General features: G+C 34.0%; 3 protein-coding genes and 1 pseudogene across 5 annotated transcripts; 2 read left to right on the forward strand and 2 right to left on the reverse strand.

Moving 5' to 3' along the window:
• The first annotated feature begins 1,611 nt into the window (after nucleotides 1-1,611).
• LOC108200936 (pentatricopeptide repeat-containing protein At1g05600) lies at nucleotides 1,612-5,679 on the forward strand. 3 transcript variants are annotated; one of them, XR_001802868.2, is made up of 3 exons: nucleotides 1,613-1,800; nucleotides 2,191-3,812; nucleotides 4,541-5,679. XR_001802868.2 is itself a non-coding variant. In XM_017369209.2 (2 exons), the coding sequence occupies exon 2, from the start codon at nucleotides 2,394-2,396 to the stop codon at nucleotides 3,756-3,758; it is 1,365 nt and encodes a 454-aa protein (XP_017224698.1). In that variant the 5' UTR covers nucleotides 1,612-1,800; nucleotides 2,307-2,393; the 3' UTR covers nucleotides 3,759-3,885. The 3 variants fall into 3 exon arrangements, 2 of the variants coding, with proteins under 2 accessions (XP_017224698.1, XP_017224697.1); XM_017369209.2 differs by lacking the exon at nucleotides 4,541-5,679 and having other exon boundaries at nucleotides 1,612-1,800; nucleotides 2,307-3,885; XM_017369208.2 differs by lacking the exon at nucleotides 4,541-5,679 and having other exon boundaries at nucleotides 2,191-3,885.
• Nucleotides 5,680-6,562: 883 nt separating this feature from the next.
• On the reverse strand, nucleotides 6,563-9,190 carry LOC108200361 (FCS-Like Zinc finger 8). The gene is made up of 3 exons (XM_017368484.2): nucleotides 8,503-9,190; nucleotides 7,382-8,256; nucleotides 6,563-6,963 (listed from the first exon to the last, which is right to left on the reverse strand). Exons 2-3 carry the CDS (start codon nucleotides 8,203-8,205, stop codon nucleotides 6,870-6,872), a joined length of 918 nt encoding a protein of 305 aa, XP_017223973.1. The 5' UTR covers nucleotides 8,206-8,256; nucleotides 8,503-9,190; the 3' UTR covers nucleotides 6,563-6,869.
• A 7,148-nt stretch (nucleotides 9,191-16,338) lies between these two features.
• Nucleotides 16,339-17,037, reverse strand: LOC108200508 (uncharacterized). The gene has a single exon (XM_017368687.2). The coding sequence runs from the start codon at nucleotides 17,035-17,037 to the stop codon at nucleotides 16,522-16,524; it is 516 nt and encodes a 171-aa protein (XP_017224176.1). The 3' UTR covers nucleotides 16,339-16,521.
• A 509-nt stretch (nucleotides 17,038-17,546) lies between these two features.
• On the forward strand, nucleotides 17,547-18,361 carry LOC108200507 (uncharacterized; annotated as a pseudogene).
• Nucleotides 18,362-18,414: the final 53 nt, after the last annotated feature.

Below are 18,414 nucleotides of genomic sequence, written 5' to 3' on the forward strand. Positions count from 1 at the left end.
AATATGGACACTTATTTTTGGCCAAAAACATGTGAAATTTTCAAAATGTTGCTGAGTCCGACACTCGGAGACATATCCATGTTGGACACTCCCAACAATGAGCTACTATATTACAAACTTAGTAGGGGCCTAGTACGTATCTGGAGATTGTTGTTTTTAAAAAGGTTGTTTGAATTTAATGTTTTTGCACATGGCATCTCATATGCAGGCCATTGGTTTTGTCCAAACCATGGATTCTTCTCTAACCCCATACAACCACTTGCAACCTCCTATGACTCATCCAGATTTATAGGAAACAACATTGTAATCATATCCGAATGAACATGATAAGAAGCACTAGCACAAGTTAGTTATTCCTTCCGTCTCCAGATACTAGTCACTTAAGACACAAATTGTCTCATAATACACATTGCTAGTTAACTAATCATGCGCCATTGTTAATAACTTAATATGCATATGATGAATTTGATAGCAGCATGCTTGATATAAGTTCTAATAGCTTTCAAGGTCAACAAAAACTCAATGCCAGGCTAACCTGCATTAGTTCAGCCACAAGGTTGAGGTAATTAGTGACTAAGTTCAAAATTAGTGACTAAAGATTTAATGTGAATAAGGAACTACAGTGTCTATCGGCAAAAATATGACTCATTCTAGGATTTCTGTCTTCGAGTGAATAAAATGTTGATAGATTGTTGCCAACAATCAAGGGGTCGGGACCAATTGCCTTCTTTATTTACTGTTTTTTAAATAGCACCGTATTTGTAGTTCCTAAAAATTTATAAGTTTCAAAACCTAAAATTTTATAAGACAGTCACATCCTAATGCTGCTGCATTGTAGTACTTCTTGAACGCTTTGTTCTACTATTGATATTGTTTTTGCTAGTCGTGCTGCATTGTTTTAGCTGCTTGCGATGAGTCTGTATCACAGTAGTGACTCTTTTCTTTTTCTTTCGTTCTTAGTTAAGAATAGTTAACCCAAAAAACAGCTCCAAAACAAACGAATTACAGCAGTGACCTGATGAGTGATGAAAATTTTAAGTGGGTGTTTGGCAACCCATTATAAGCCGGATTTCTCAGCTTATAAGTTATAAGCATCTATTCGTACCGTTTGTGTAAAAAGTCAAGAAGCACTTATAAAAAATTAGGAATACTAACTTTTGTTTCAGGACTTTTACTTATTTACCAAACACTTTAATCACTTATAAATCTTATTTTGCTTCTAACTTCTACTCCACTTATTTATTTTAATCAATAAGCACTTATTTTAAACTCACCCAAACGGCCCCTAAATTCTATAAAGAAAAGTCTCGCCTCGAAATTGAGCATTTACGCTCGGAATTAGAAAATAACCGCAAATCTTTTTGAACTACGCAAAAATTATAAAGTACTTTAATATTCAAGCACCACAAAAATACCGGTACCCCTACGATCCATTGTATATAACTTGTTTGACTTTTTATACAGGATCATATAATAAATATTAATATTTTTATATAAAATTTTCAAATATTAATTTTAAATACATCTAAAAAGTTGAACGACTTGTATAAAAAAATTAGAGAGCACATAAATAATGAACAAAAATTTTGAAATAAAAATATCACTACTCATTTAATATATATATTTTCTTTTTGTGAGGAACCTTATACTAAAATTTGTAAGTTTACAAATTTGCATGTGCAAGTTTATAAGTCTGCATGCCAAATAAAGTCGGAGATTCGGACTTCTCCTCAGATTAACCGGAAAAGTGCTAAACCAGATCACTCAACTACTATCAACTGAGATATCTCCGTAGAAGAGGTACAACAATTTCTGGGTTTTATACATTTACCTGCAATTGTTATTGTGCGTCTGCACACAAGGTGTTTGTGTAATTGTCCACATGAACTCACTTTGCTAATGAACCTTAATTTTTTTTATTTTTTATTTTTGTAATGCTGTTTAAATAGTTTATTGCATATCTCAGTTAACCAATAAAATTTGTATAAATAGATTCGATAGAGTTTTGTATTTGCAACTTTCTGTAGTGAAATTTGAGCAACAACTAGGAGCAACTGTAATTATCTAGAAGTGGATACATCTATTAAGATTTCTGTTATCGATGCCTCGACATTTAGATTCTATTACTTAGCGTAAACAATGCACATCATCTTTATGGTGTATAAAATACTTGTGATTTGTAACTGGCAGATTGAGTGGAATTTGTATCGAAGGCGTGTTATAGCTTATAAGGATAAATTAGGATGAATGTGATATGGCCGAGGCTTCTGACTCCAACTTATCTTTCTCAATTGATACGGAAACAGAAAAGCCCAGTAAAAGCTCTTCAGATCTTCAATGAAGCAAAATCGAAATATCCTAATTATCATCACAATGGTCCTGTCTATGCCACCATGATCAGTATTCTTGGAAGCTCAGGGAGGATAACTGATATGAGGAAAGTTATTGATCAAATGAAAGCAGACTCGTGTCAGTGCAAAGATACTGTTTTTGCAACTGCAATCAACACTTATGCGCAAGCTGGTTTGCTTGATGAAGCTATTACCCTGTTTCGAAACCTTCCTAAGTTTAACTGTGTGAACTGGACAGAATCTTTTAATACACTTTTAGGGATTTTGATAAATGAGTCTAAGCTAGAAACTGCTCATCGCCTTTTCTTAGAGCATTCATATGGCTGGGAAGTAAAGTCGCGAACTCGTTCCTTGACCTTGCTTATCAAAGCTCTGTGTCAGAGTGGTCGCTCCGATCTTGCAGTTCATGTCTTTCTAGAGTTTAATAGTCAATGCTGCTATCCTGGCAAGGAAACATATAGAATTTTGATGAGAGGATTATGTGATGATGGGAGACTAGATGATGCCACACATCTGTTGTACTCGATGTTCTGGCGGATCTCTCAAAAAGGTAGTGGTGAGGATGTTGTGATATATAGAACTCTTTTGCATGCTTTTGTAGAAAGAGGACATATCGAGGAAGCTGTTGAGCTTCTTGGTAAGATCTTGAGGAAAGGACTTAAGGCCCCGAAAAGATGCCTCAAGCAGCTTGATCTTTCTAGTTTCCATAATTGTGATGACAAAGGAGCCAAATATTTAATAGATGATGCTCTAATAAAAGGTGGAATCTCTAGTTCAGATAGTTATAATGTGATGGCTGTTGATCTTTACTCAGAGGGCAATATTGGTACAGCTAACAGGGTGATTCAAGAGATGCATTATAGAGGTTTTAGACCCACACTTTTGATTTATGAAGCAAAGATAGCAGCATTATGTAGGCATGGCACTGTTGATGAAGCAATAGAGGTTATAGAAAAGGAGATGGTAAATGATAATTGCCTTCCAACTATCAAGTTGTTCAACACTGTTATGAAAGGGTTGTGCGATGAAGGAAGATCTGTCATGGCTATTGGGTATTTAAAAAAGATCTTTAGGCAGGTCGGTTGTGTACCCGACAAGGACACTTACTCCATTTTAGTGGATGGATTGTGTGCAGAGGCAAAATATATTGAAGCGGGCCAAATTTTAGAGGAAATGCTAAAGAACTCCTACTCCCCTGGTGAAAATACTTATAATTCTCTTATACAGGGTCTATGCTCAATGGGCAGGCCATTTGAAGCGATAATGTGGTTGGAGGAGATGGTTAGCCAGGCCAAAATGCCGAATGTTTCAGTGTGGAAGTCACTGGTAGCTTCTGTATGTGCTGAAAAGTTCAGCACCACAACTGTTTCTGCTGTGCTAGAGCCAATATCTAAAACAATTAACTGATAGTCCATCTGGATCCTTTGTTATTTCAGATTTGAATCCACTTGACAAATAGAGGTATGCTTAATATATCATGCATGTATATTCTCTGTATTGCTCCTATCTTTAATATTTCTTGTATTGCTCCTTACGTGTTGTTTGAAGTTACAGCCTAAGCTATTTTCTATCTGCTTGATGAAAGTTCTTGAAGCAAAAGAATCAAATAATTGCTCGGGATACTAAATGGAATAAGTGGTGGACCAAAGTATGGAAAAGTTACAAATCCCATGAAAGACATGCATCATAAAATCATATCTGCTACAATCCCCACCATGTTACGTAATTCCAATTTCTTACAGTCCTACTAAGGTTCTCACAGCATTAGATGCTACTAATCCCTTTAGTGGGGAATGGAGGGGTGTGGGATATCTCTAGGTGTGGCTAGTTCAGGGCCTGCTTATACTTATAAAATATATTATCATTAGAATATTATGATATATATTTTATGCTAAAATATCACTGAAAATACTGTTTCTTTTTAGTAAAAACAAATTCTATAAAAGTTTTTACTTTTAGCATGTCCAGGTTAGATAGATAAACTAATATAAGCAAAGAACGCTGGATGATAGTTTCACCATATTTTAAGCGGGCTGATGCGGATGCTTACACAGCTCTGCACAAACGGTAAATAGTTCGAGGGACTCAAGTAAAAAAAAATTGTTTAAGAAGACTCTTTATTTTATTTGTATGAGCTGAGATAGCCTTTTTCTAGTGGCTTGCTTGATTGTGTTTTTTCACAAGTACAGGAATCCAGACCTCAACTCTGTTTTTATCAAAGCTTCTTGGGACCAAGCTCTCAACTACTCCGCCAACTTTGTTTGATACAATGTCATGCAATGTGAAGGTTGTGAGTTGTGACTTGTTGGTCGAAAAATCCAATACGGGTGCAGGAGAATCAAACACCAACGAAATTTGCAGTACTTGAAAATTGCTTTTCAATAATATACTAAATACTAATGAAATACAACAATTAGGTTGTTACACCCACTACATTGTCAAATGTATATATATGCGTAGGAGTTCTGTCAGCCAATGATGTCCTGTTAGATTTCATCTCAAGACATCATTAATCCCATCTGTTTGGCGACTCAAAGCAACACAAATTGATGCAGCTTGTTGAGCATTAGTAAGGACTTGATTGAAGGAGAACACTGGAATTATGCAGGCACGATTAGTATTTTAAAGGGCAAATTGATTTATAGGTCCTTGAACTATTGACGTTTTATTGTCTAGGTATCTGAACTAAAGATTTCGTATTTTAGGTCACTTAACTTATCTATTTTCTGATCTAAGTCCTTCCGTCAAAAAGATTCTAACGGTGTTAACTAGGGTTCTTGAGTTTCATACAGATCAAAGCAATTTTGAAAGTGTTAGTGATATCCAAACTCAAAGTTCAAGTAGTCAAATTGAAGCTTGAATCACTAGCGACACTCATATGACAACAATTTTCACAAATTAGATTTAATTTTAAAAAACCCCAAATTGGACCATAAATTTAGGGTTTTTTATCGAATTTAGTGACCTAAATTTATAAAATTTTAAATTGAACATAATTTTTCAAAATTGGTGTCATATGAGTGTCGCCAGCGACTCAAACTTCAATTTGACTACTTAGAACTTTGAATTTAGATATCACTAACACCTTCAAAATTGCTTTGATCTGTATGAAACTCAAGAACGCTGGTTAACACCGTTAGAATCTTTTTGACGGAAGGACTTAGATTAGAAAACAGAAAAGTTAAGTGACCTGAAATACGGAATCTTTACTTCAGGGACAAAACGTCAATAGTTAAGGGACCTGCAGTTTAATTTTCCCGTATTTTAAATGTTGTGGTTTGTTAACCATTTTGTTCATGGGTTGCTAATGACGAATCCTTTTCTTTCCTCCTGCAATTTTTTCCGATTATATCATTCAAAACAAGAACTTCAAAGAGGTAGTTAGTTTTCTTCCTTTTGAATGTCGAGTATGATTTTGTCAAGACCCTTCCCCTCGTACATGCCATCGAAATAAGAATACCAACTGGCCATTTCCATCTACATGGTAAAAAGTAATACCATAAGGCATAGATTAAATGTTAAGTTTGCTCATTTACCCTCTTATTACATCCTGATGCCCCTATAAAACCTAAATTATGCCTCAGCAGAGAGGCATAACCCATTCCCTAGATGAAACCGTTGTAAGAGAGTAATTCCAGCATATGGGTTAAAGGTGGTCTCATGAGTAGAGAACCTTAAAAGAGAGACCTTAAATGGTCCCAACTTGTTTATATTCACTAGTTAGTTGTTCAAAGTTGTCCTAGCCAGGGTCCCCATATTGGTTTCCTCATATGCAGCATATATTTTTGTGGACCATATGTAGGACAAGGTCTAATTACTTTCTGGATTTAGAGAACCAAACTCCCAAATGCTTTTGCACATCACTTGTATTCTCATGAAACTTCAATTACATAATACTGTGAACTTTGTCAAGTTGATCCAAGATTCTTGAGTAGGACAAATCATTTCCATCATCAATATCTCAGTACCAAACCAAACAAACAGAGCCTCATCAATGATACATGTATGGCTTCAAGATTAGCATATGTAATCACTGTCACTCATATTCTACTTGGATTTTGTATTAGAATGTCTTGAATCAGTTAGAGGTACAAGCCAGTGAAGCAAGCTAATTAGTTTTATTCTAAGCCAAGGGTGTTGCTGATCTTAGTGTTTTAGTTGATCATAAATCTGAGATGATTATTTAGATATAATACAACTGGCTCAAAATGTGCCAAAAAATGTAAACAATCTACCCATTAATCACCTGATTAACACCTTGAACAAAATTCAGAACATTACAATGTCTCACCACTTCCATTTCCTCTACAAAGTGAGAATTAGAAGGCCAAAACATGAGAATATGGAGATTAAACATCAATCCAGATATACATTTATTACTAGCTTCTTTCAGATACGTTTATCAAAAGCCTCCCTTCTATTTAGTTGATTAATTTCTGAAATCCTAAAGATCCGTAGATAGATAACTGATGATATTATAAATCATCCATTCCAGCTTTATTGTAGAGAACTCTAGGATCATGTTCCGTAAGTATCATCAGACGTTTCATTGCCTTCATCTGATATTATCTCCTTGTAGCGACATTCATTGCTGCAGAAGGCTTTCTCACCCCTGAGAGCATAAGTTAGCAGAAATCAATTAAACATTCAATAATCATAATTAGCTTGAGAACTTTAGAAGAAGTCTAGCAGATATATGAAAAGCTATACTACTCGTAAAACACATTGAATGTAAAAAAAATCAGCAATCACAGATATCTGATCAGTCGGCTCAAGAACACCGAGATACAACTTTATGATCAATAGAAACTGTCAGAATACAAAGGGTTCCCAGCCCACCGATCCATGGACAATTGTTATGTACATTGTTAGTATTAAATCATAGCGATATAGATTCTAGCGGCACACTAGATATGATTGGCATAATTTAAATCCAGAATCTGTAAATACTTCTTGATGAGGATGGATCTAAGCGTCTGCTTTTCAAAAGCAAGATACAAAATTACTTATGTAAAGCACTGAAAACTAACCTGTACATGTAGATGTCTTTCCCTTGTCCAAGTTTCTTCTCGCAACTGTAACAGAAACTTAGAAAGCTCTCAGAGGGATAACGCATTGTCAGATCAGTGCCAGACCCGTTTTCTTTCTTTAGTGATGCTGATAATCCAACAACTCCGCAACAACTCTCAATTATACAATCATCAAATATGTGAGTGGTCTTTGGGTTCGGGCCGTGAGTAATCACTCGAGTATAATCCTCAGAAAGTTCCATTTCATCAGCAGAGAGACATCCAGAGAAAACTCGTGGTGAATTAGATTTCTCAAGGCCAGAATTCACAGAGCCAAAAGGAGATTTCTTTGATGAATATGGTGATAATACAGGGGGTAAGGATCCCGACTGAGAATTCCTAGTTTTAGTACCAAAATCCCCGGGAGAAATCGGATAATCAGAATTTGGGGAATGAACGGAGGGAGGCAGGGGAGGAATCTGAATTTTCAATTTTGATCCAAATAACACCATTCTACTCTCGGTTTTTGATACATTTTTCTCTGATATGTCATCAATGAGAGCATCAACTAGGCCAAGACCAACCCCTTTTGAATCTAAATCATCCCAGTGAATTCGGCTTTCGGGTTTCGAGGTTTTGGGGAGGTTAGTATTACCATCAGACCAGAATTGTGTTTTTATAGTAGGAACTGGTTTGCTATCAAGAATTGAAGTTGGACTCATCATGGATTCTGTGTCAGTACAGCCCTTTGAAGTGAATCCAGTAAATAACCTAGGAGAACTTAAGATGAATGAGGATGCTTTTCTGTACTTATCTCGACATGATAGAGACCCCTTATCTGCCATTACAACTTGCTCACTTGTGCTCACTCTATATTCCCTCTTCAGCAAAAACCCCTAAATAAAAATTCCAACTTTTAGGTTCTCCATAACATCAATAGACCACACACACACATGCAGAGAGAGAGAGAGAGAGAGAGAGAGAGAGAGAGAGAGAGATGTAATATAAACAGATACTCAAGAAGGAGACTCATGCACAGAGAGAGAGAGAGAGAGAGAGAGAGAGAGAGAGAGAGAGAGAGAGAGAGAGATGTAACATATGCAGATACTAAAGGAGAGTCAAGAGTGGGAGAGAAAACACACCTGAAATGGTTGAAAACTGCCATGGCTTGCAGGGTCAGAGCTCCAAACTCACAGAAACATAAAGCTACAATCTTTGAAGTACTATCAGAAATACTAGTGTTAAAGGCATTGTATCAAACACAAAGGTACCATCTTGAAAGCCTCTAAGCTCAACAAGAAGCTTTAATGACCAGTAAATAATTAAGTATATTAACTACCCACTCACCCTATTCTAATCAATTCAGAATCATTCAGTTGTACAAACAGACACACAAAAGAAGGGTGACTGAATAATCATTCAAGAACAGCTTTAATTGATAAATACTACTATTAGCTAGAAGCCAACAAAATACACAAAGCTTCTAAATTTACCTATCTTTTCATTTCATTTTCATTTTTACTTTACCAGTGCTGAATTAATGCATCTGCAAGAATGATTCCAAAATATTCAGAATTAGTGCCCTTGTATAAAGACAACACTTCTAAATAAAAAAGTGACCCTAAAAAATGATGCTAGAATACAAAAAGAGACCAAAATTTTTTGCTTTTTTGTGTTGGTCTTGTCCACTAACTTGAGGGTGGTGAAAAAACTGCCATGGGATTGCAGAAGAAAGTGGTAAAAAGTTAAACAAGTGTGTGAGAATCAGTGGGTTTATGAAACCAAACCACTACACTCACTCACTGAATCACTCTCTCTTCTGCAGTCTGCTGCTGCTGCTGCAGGTAACTGGGCTGAATATATTTATACATGAGTGTGTCCATGTGATCGCTCCTCTCCGACGGGTTGTTTACGTTAACTGTTTGTAGATATTTTGAGACTCTAATAAATTATATTTTTATAATAATTATTTTATTTTAATAAAAAATTAAATATCAAGTATTTATTTAAAAAATATTATGAAATTATATTTATAAAAATCTCAAAATACGGGTAAAAAATAACTAAGGAAAACATTATGCGAAGGAGTATAATGTTACATGGGGCAAGTACACTTGTGTGTGGATTGTAGAGGAGTACAAGTGGGAGCGGGTGCAAATACTGTAAAGAGAGCTCAAACTCATAGGCTGACGCAAGAGACTGTGTGTAATAATTAGGAGTACTAGTACTTACAGTAGCTGCTACTGTATTTTATTCATTTTCTTGGACTCGGCGAGGCTCGGCTTTAGATGGTACAATCAAGTTTAAATTTTATGCTACTTTAATCATTTGGTTTTTTTTTTAATACAGAAATTGAGGGGTCATTTGATAAATCTGGATGATATTCTCTGGACGACAACAAAATCTGAATGGTATGAATTTCTGAACGAAAGTGAAACGGTCATTAGGAGTCATTTGATAATTTTGGATGATATTCTCTGGAGTCTGGACGACACAAATATGGGTGGCATAAATTTGTGAACGAAAGTGAAACGGTCATTAAACCTTGCTTTAAACTTCTACTTTTCTGAATACAAATCTTGTTTTAAATACATATAAAATATATCTAAATTTTCTTTTCATTATTGAATAATAATATGATTTTACAACTTATGCATTCAAAATATAAATATTCTAATATTCTATTAATTATAGTGACATTGGACCGTTAAAATAAAACTTAATGAAAATATTAATAATCATAATAAAAATATAAAATCAATATATTGCTCTACATCTAATTGTAGAATTATTATAGATAATTATTATTATATTATCATTTTAAAATTTTAATATAAATATATAATATCAAATTTTATAATATGACAATATTTTTAATGCATAAGAAAAACAACGTTCTGTAGGCTAAAGAGAGGAATTTCACCTGGTCTGTATTCTCAACGGTTAAGCTACAATTTTAAGATCAGTCGTCCAGAAGGTTTTTGGTTTCGTCCAGCCAGGGGATGTAGTAAACAAATAATCTTAACCACAAAATTTTACTCGTCCAGTTAAAATGGTTTGGTTAAGGTGTTATCAAATGAGGCCTGAGTCTAACTTCTTTAGACCGGATCTTCTCCTTTCCTATTTATTTTTATGAGTTTGTCTAGTGTGTGCCCATGGGCACATGCTAAGCGCGGAATTTGATATGTTTAGGAGTTTTTGATTGGTGTGGTTGGTGTATTTGAGGGGGATCCAGCATTATTAAGATATGAGGGTCAATCAAAATCTCACAAACTTATCAAATTCCGCGCTTAGCATTTGCCTATGGGCACATCACTAGAAAAACCGTATTTTTATATAGTTTACTTTTTGAATTTCTATCATTTTTTTATATTTCAATAATAATTTTAATAATATGAAATATTATTTCTCCCACTACTTTCTTTCATTATCTTCATTCTATAATAATATAAATACTATTACATCTCATTCTTTTTTTTACTATTTCAAATCTATTATAATATCAAATATAAGAGGTTTGTCTAGTGCGCATCCATGAGCACATGCTAAGCACTCAAATTTATGTCTCGAGCATGTTGATTGCTGGTGGTGTTGTATATGCAGGGGGTCCATCATTATCAACAAATACTCCCATCGTTTTCTTTTACACGTCCTTTCTGAGAAAAAGTTTGTCCTGAAATATTTGTCTCATTTCTCTTTTCAAAGCAATTTTTTGAATATTTTTCCAAAGAATACCTTTTGAATACAAGTTTTCATCTTTGACTACCACATATATACACGTAAATCAATTTAATATAATGCATTATTAAGGGCAGACGACAAAACTAGATACTAAACTAATTTTGGATTAAGATGCGTAATTTATCCAGAAGTGACATGTAAAAAGGGATGGAGGAAGCATGAGACAATCAAAATGAGTCAAACTTATAATTTTTTAATGCTTAACATGTGTCCATTGGCACACATTAGAAAAATCGTTAAATATAAAAGGATTCCACCACTTAGCCACTTTTGAATAAACGTTGTCTTTTATATATATATATATATATATATATATATATATATATATATATATATATATATATATATATATATATATATATATATATTATTTTGATGATTACGAATAAACGTTTGTGAGAAAACTATGAACCCCTCCTTACCATATATTTTAGAAAAGTTATATATATAAAGTTTTAAAATAAAAATACTTTATTTTTATGATTATTTATTTGCCCAACAACATTTATGGTGATGTTTGATTTGTGGATTTATAAGTCAGAAACAGTTTATCGGTACTTTTTGAGCAACAAATTTATATGTCAACTCCCGACTTATAAGTCAGAATCTGAGAAGTTAAAAATCTTAACTAGTATTTTTCACGACTTATTTTTGTTTTCAAAATTTAATTTTATAAAAATATAAAGGATCATTTTATAGCTAATTTACAAGAATTTATTATTGTTGATAATGTTATGCACGACTAATCATTAATATCAAAAATATGTAAACAATTATATAAATTAAAAATTACTCCCTCCGTCCCCCTCAATTGTTTACATTGGAGGGGGACACGGAGACCAAGACAATGTATGAAAAATGAGTAAAGTTAGATGAAAAGTGGGTAAAGTGGTGGGACCTATCAATATTTAATAATAGATTTGAGATAGTGGAGGAAAGTAGTGGGTGTAATAGTAGTTTTTATTGTTAAATACTCCCTCCGTCTCAATTTATAGGTCCATTTTGGAATAAACACATATATTAAGAAAAAAGTTGGTTAGATGGAATCTTATACTCCCTCCGTCCCTTTTTATCTGTCCATTTTGGAAAAAAAAACACATACCAAGGAATAATTGATTGTATGAACTTTTTCATTAAATACCTCTAATTAATATCTTGAAAATGGTGGAATACCCCTACTTTATGTCTTGAAAACATGAATTCAACCAAGTTTTAAATAAGTCAAGCCTTGAAAATTGAAATTATGGAGATATATTTGAAAAACTATCATTAAATTAGTTTTGAAAGCATAAATGGACAGATAAATAGGGACAAAATTTTACTTCCAAAGTGGACAGATAAATAGGGACGGAGGGAGTATCATGTATCATTAATTAGTGCATTGATAAGTGAGAATATTGTTGAGTTTCAAAAAAATCACAATAAATATAGGGATTTAGTGCATTGAGAAATGAGAATAATGTTGAGTTTCAAAAAAATCACAATTAATATGTAGATAAATTTGTATTGAAAGAAGAGAGGGACAAGTATTTTGGGACAATTTTTTTTCCAAACTGGACCTATAAATTGAGACGGAGGAAGTATTAGATAGTGGGGGATGATAGTGGGTGTAATGATGGGAAAACTTGCTATTTATAATAACGTAAAGAAATGAGAGGGACATCCCAAAATAGTAACTGTAAAGAAATGAGAAGGACAAAAAGAGTATTTTATATTTTAAAATAAGGTCCTCTATAATTTTTTTTAAAGTTAAGCCAGTCCTATATTCATCAATTAAATTTGATAAAATTTTGACAATGACAAGGAGCGCCATTATTTGAGGGTGTCCGAAAACGTCAAAGCAAGGTAGTGAGTGAATGAGTAGGGTAGTGTAGTTGGCTAGTAGCTAAAGCCTAAAGCCGTGGCCAAGCTAAGCCTACGGTGGGTTTAGCCTAGCCGCTGGGCATTTATACAAATTAAATCGCTAGACGTTAGGAAGGAGGTGTTGTTTATGATTTCCTACCCAGTGCCTTGCGTGGGGCCATCGAAATTTTACTAAACTCAGCGCAGGAAGGAGATGAAAATTAGTATCGCTAGACGTTAGGAAGGAGATGAAAGCACCAAATGAATTTATATAAATACATTATATTATTATTATTATTATTATTATTATTATTATTATTATTATTATTATTATTATTATTATTATATTATAAAGTTGTGCAGATGTGACATTTGAATGTTTCATATGATCCACAATTATTATTTAACAAATTCAAAATTATTCTCCGGTCTTCCTAATTTATGTGTGTTCTAAGCATCTCTGGGGTTGAGACCTGTTAGGTAAAATATATGTGTGTCATCCTATGTGTCATCTAAGTGGCATTTTTAGATGATATGTGAAAAAAATACTGTCCAACCATTATCTTTTGGCAAAAAAAATATAAATAATCACGTTTGATTCAATAGATTTGTTGAATTAGGAAAGCTATTAGGTATAATTTTAGCTTGACATAATTAAATATAACCTCATTGGAGTGTTTTTCTCTGCTGTTAGCAAAAAACTTGTATAATCAATTGACATAATTATTATAGATAACAAATTTAGAAATCACCTTTGGAGATGCTCTTATAAAATGAAATTTGATTCCAATTATGGATAATTTATGAATTTATAGTTGCAAGAAAATTCAATAAATATTATAAAAAAATATTCTTTTTGGATGTTATAGAAAAATGGTTTGACCTAACATGAAACGGAGGAAGAAAGTATGTTATAGAACCTCTGTCTTCCTCAATTATTTATATTGAAACAGTGGGCTCGATACGTATTTTAAGATTCTTATAAGATATATTTGAAAAATTATTTTTATTTTTTCTTGAATAAGATTTTAATCCTTAAATTTGAACTAAAGAAACCTTTTTAAAAATTATAACCTATATTATATATATATATATACGTGTTAAATTATGTGTCAAATAATGTTTTTTTACTATTTAAATTTGTTCGCCTTGCAAACTGTTCTAATAATTTTCTACGAGACAACAATAACCCACCAATTGTGTTATCCAGTCCCACCAATGTGTCAAATAGTTAAAAAAAATAAAAGAAATCGAGAGTGAACAGACACCCTAACTAATAATATAAGGGTCCATCAGAATATCTACTCCGATTCAGTGTTGATTGACGTTGAGTTGTGAGACATGGCAAGTCTATGTCTCCACCATTAATCTTTCAATTAAAGATTTCTCATTCATCTATTGCAGCACAAGGTCCACAACTTTCTTTCCACCCATGTTGACTAATGATCACACTATAAGAAAACAACATTGCATTAGTTGTATCAATTGGAAATTAATCACACCGTTTTATCATATTTAGAATTGTCAAGTTTTCTATAATTATGTTATTTGAATTTCATCAAAGCGATAATAATCCGAAACATCAAGAATAAATTAGGCCATTGTCTCTTCTTTGGCCATTTGCACGAATCCGTAAATTAGGAGTACGTACTGTCGGCAACAATATTCTCCCAAACATTTTGTTTTTTTCTAGCTACCGAACAATATTTTGCAATCTTGTTATGGAAATAAGGACAACGTATTTTAGAATATTAATTTTCAATAAAATTAATATTATTTTCCAGTATTTTTTTTGACAATGCAGGCTTATATTCTCGGGGTGAGCCAGAATCGAACTTGAGTATCCCCAGACAACAAAAAATAAATCCACCACGGAACTATCCAATCGTGCTCAATTATTTTTCAGCATTATGTAGATTACAAATCAATCAATTATGGTTATATTTAACGGGGCAATATTTACTCTGAAATTTAACTAGACAGAATGGTTGAGGAGGCCTGAATTCAACCGTTTAGAAAAAGACAAGCACGAAAGAAGACAATCTCCCCTAGCTAATAATTATGGAGAGCCGGCAAGAGTGGCCTCCGTTTAAGGGGGCAGCAGTACATTTGTAGCCAAGCCGATTTACAATTTGCAAGAATGAATAAATGATACCAGTCCTCTTCTTATTACTTAACTACCCTTATGCAGAAAGCCCAACTTTATCACTACCACAGTTAGGGGTGAGCATTTGGTCGGTTCGGTCCAAAACCGGACCGGACCGAATAGACCGAGAACCGAAGTTTGAATTTTTTTCGGACCGGACCGGATCGAAGTTTTATAATGGACCGAACCGGACCGAACCAAAATAATTCGGTTCGGTCCGGTCCGGACCAAAAGAACCGAAATTATTTTAAAAATAATTTTTTTTTATTATAAATAAAACTAAAATTCATGATTTATTTAAAATTTTCATATTAATTAATCACCCCCAATTTATTAAAGATATATATAATTAAATTTACAAATTAGATATTATAATTATAACATATAACATATATATAATATAAATTAAAATTAAAATTATATTTATTTTGGACTATTCGGTCTATTCGGTCCGGACCGAATTTTTTTTTTACGGACCGGACCGGACCGAAATTTATTTCGGTCTATTTGGTCCGGACCGAATGGACCGAATTTTCAGAAAATTAGGACCGAACCGGACCGAATTTACACGGTTCGATTCGGTTTTTCGGTTTCGGTTCGGTTTTGCTCACCCCTAAGTCCACAGTCCACAAGAGCCCAAAATCTCCGATATCATTAGTCCGACAAGTTCGAATCTTTGTCAAAAACAAGACCGTGATTACGGGGTGTTAACTTAAAAACAGTGACTTTTTATTTATAATAAAGAAATGGAATAGAAGTGAAAATTAAATAAGTTAATACTCCCTCCGTCCCATTTTAACTGTTTTTGACTTTTTTACACGTATTTTAAGATGTTAAAAAAATTACATCTAAACATGATTATTTTTTATAAAATTTATATCAAACAAAAGTTTAAAGTCTAAACTTTTATTTGATATAAGAATTGAAATTTTTTATTGAGTGTAGATATTGTTTTTTTACACCTCAATATACGTGTTAAAAAGTCAAACATCAGTTAAAATGGGACAGAAGGAGTAAAGTGTTTAGAAAAAAAAAGTAGAAGCTGTGGGAGAGAAGATAGCATTGTAAGATTATTAAAAGTGTTTCTACTTTTTTACAAGAAAAGCAGAAGCAGTTTTTGCTTCTTGCAAACAAACACCACCAACGATAACTAACAAGAAATAAACTAATATAACTCGCTAACGATTTATTATGATTGGATTTCTTCGAAACTTCAGCATTATGCTTCAGGTTTAGAAGTAGAATGTAATTTATTTTAATATGAACAATAGATTATATTATCTCAGCGACAACAAATAATTTTGTATTTAATACAAGTTCTGACATGATTCCGTCACTTAGGAACACCGTACATTCGGAGATGCATAGACACCAACATTTCCGATGGAAATAGTTAACAGCAAGCACTACATGGGTTCTTGTCCACAACAAATCACAGCATCTGATCAGTTGACAAGAAACTATACATGATCATATCTCTAATATCCCCTTTGTTAAACCCATACTTCCTCAACAGCCCTTCTTTTCTGAACCCAACTTTCTCAAGCACCCTTTGAGACCCTTTATTTTCTTCTTCCACCAAAGCCTCTATCCTTGCCAAGTATGAAAATTTCTTCAACACCTTAGCTATGGCCTTTTTCAATGCAACAGTGGCTATGCCAAGCCCCCAATACTCCGCGCTAAGCGCGTAGCTGACATGAGCCCGATGATGATCGTCTCCGGGTTCAGGCTTGACTGAAACATAGCCTATGCATGTGTCATCCATGCAGATGGAGTGGCGCCAGGGATGTGGTATAGCAACTTGCTGAATGTATGTGAGTGCTTCATCTCTGGAAGTGATGCTGGGCCATCTTAGGTATTGAGTTACCTTGTCATCACTGGCCCATTTCAAGAAATCATCAGCGTCTGAAATCTTGAAGGGCCTGAGAGAGATTCTTGCTGAGTCCATTTATTAGATTGAAGAGATGAATCCAAATACAGAGTAATATTTTGGATGATATTCAGGATAAGAATACTGGCCTAAGCTTGAATATGACCCTATTTAACTACACGCCACAGTATTATAAAAAACGGGAATCAAACTTAATCGGTAAAAACACGAAATAAGGATTAATCAGAGATTTATTGGACTGACCAGAGATTAGATGATAAATTGAATAATCTGATATTTAATCAGTACAATGAGTTACGGAAAATGGATTAGTCGGTGATTAATCACGGGCTTTTAGAACAAAGAGTTTGCACAAAATGTCAAAGATAGAAGAAAAAGTTGGAGTCAAAGATCATGCAGCAGCCTAGATTGACTAGTTTCACAAGAATCTTATCAGTTGCAGAGTGGCTGAAAATATATTATCCACTGCTTGGTCTCCAAGTAATAGAAATCTGTCATCAATTATAGATTCAAGCTTCCCGGAAATTTCTTTGGGTATGGAAGACATGTATAAATAGGCTTGTCACATGAAGGCATGCTCTTCAAAAAAAAAGAACAAAAAAACATTTGAAGCACGACAGACACACACATATTTGCACATCATGGCTGAAAATGAGATTCAGCCCAAGTCCGAAGATATACTAAATGATGAAGATGAGTATTCGAATATAAGTTTCAGGCTGATGGATGTGAATGACATAGATGATTTCATGGTATGGGCTACAGATGATAAGGTGAGTCAGTATTGTACATGGTCTACTTACACTTCTAAGGAACAAGCTATGGACTTTTTCACTAACATCGTCGCTACTCGCTCCACATCCCTGGTTGAGAGCCATATGCCTCAAAAACCGCGCGATAGGATCCATTTCTGTGACACCATTCGAAGGCAATGATGCCTGTAGAGGTGAACTTGGTTATGTTTTGGCTTCAAAGTACTGGGGCAAAGGCATTGTGACAAGGGCTGTGAAAAAGGTAGCCTCAGTGATATTCGCTGAGTGGCCTCATTTGGAAAGATTAGAAGCTCTGGTTGACGTCGAGAATGCTGGATCACAGAGAGTGCTGCAGAAAGCTGGATTTCAGAGGGAAGGTGTTCTGAGGAAGTATGTGATTCAGAAGGGAAGGACTAGAGATATGGTGATCTTTAGCCTTCTTTCTAGTGAAATTGCTCAAAGTTAAATTTTGGTATTGTTTGGTTCTGTATGGGCTGGAATATTGGATTGTAATTTCTATTATTATGCTGTTATGTCATATATATGTGAAAGAGCTGGTCACAGTAGAGCTAACTGCTAAGTTGGGTGCCCTGTTCAGTAAAGTTTGGATATTTGAATTTCAGAATTAAGACTCTTGTGATTAAAAAAAATGAATTGATGGCAACCGACTGGTAAAAAATTT

Source organism: Daucus carota, chromosome 9 (genome assembly GCF_001625215.2).
Source record: "Daucus carota subsp. sativus chromosome 9, DH1 v3.0, whole genome shotgun sequence".
NCBI classification, from domain to species: Eukaryota; Viridiplantae; Streptophyta; class Magnoliopsida; order Apiales; family Apiaceae; genus Daucus; species Daucus carota.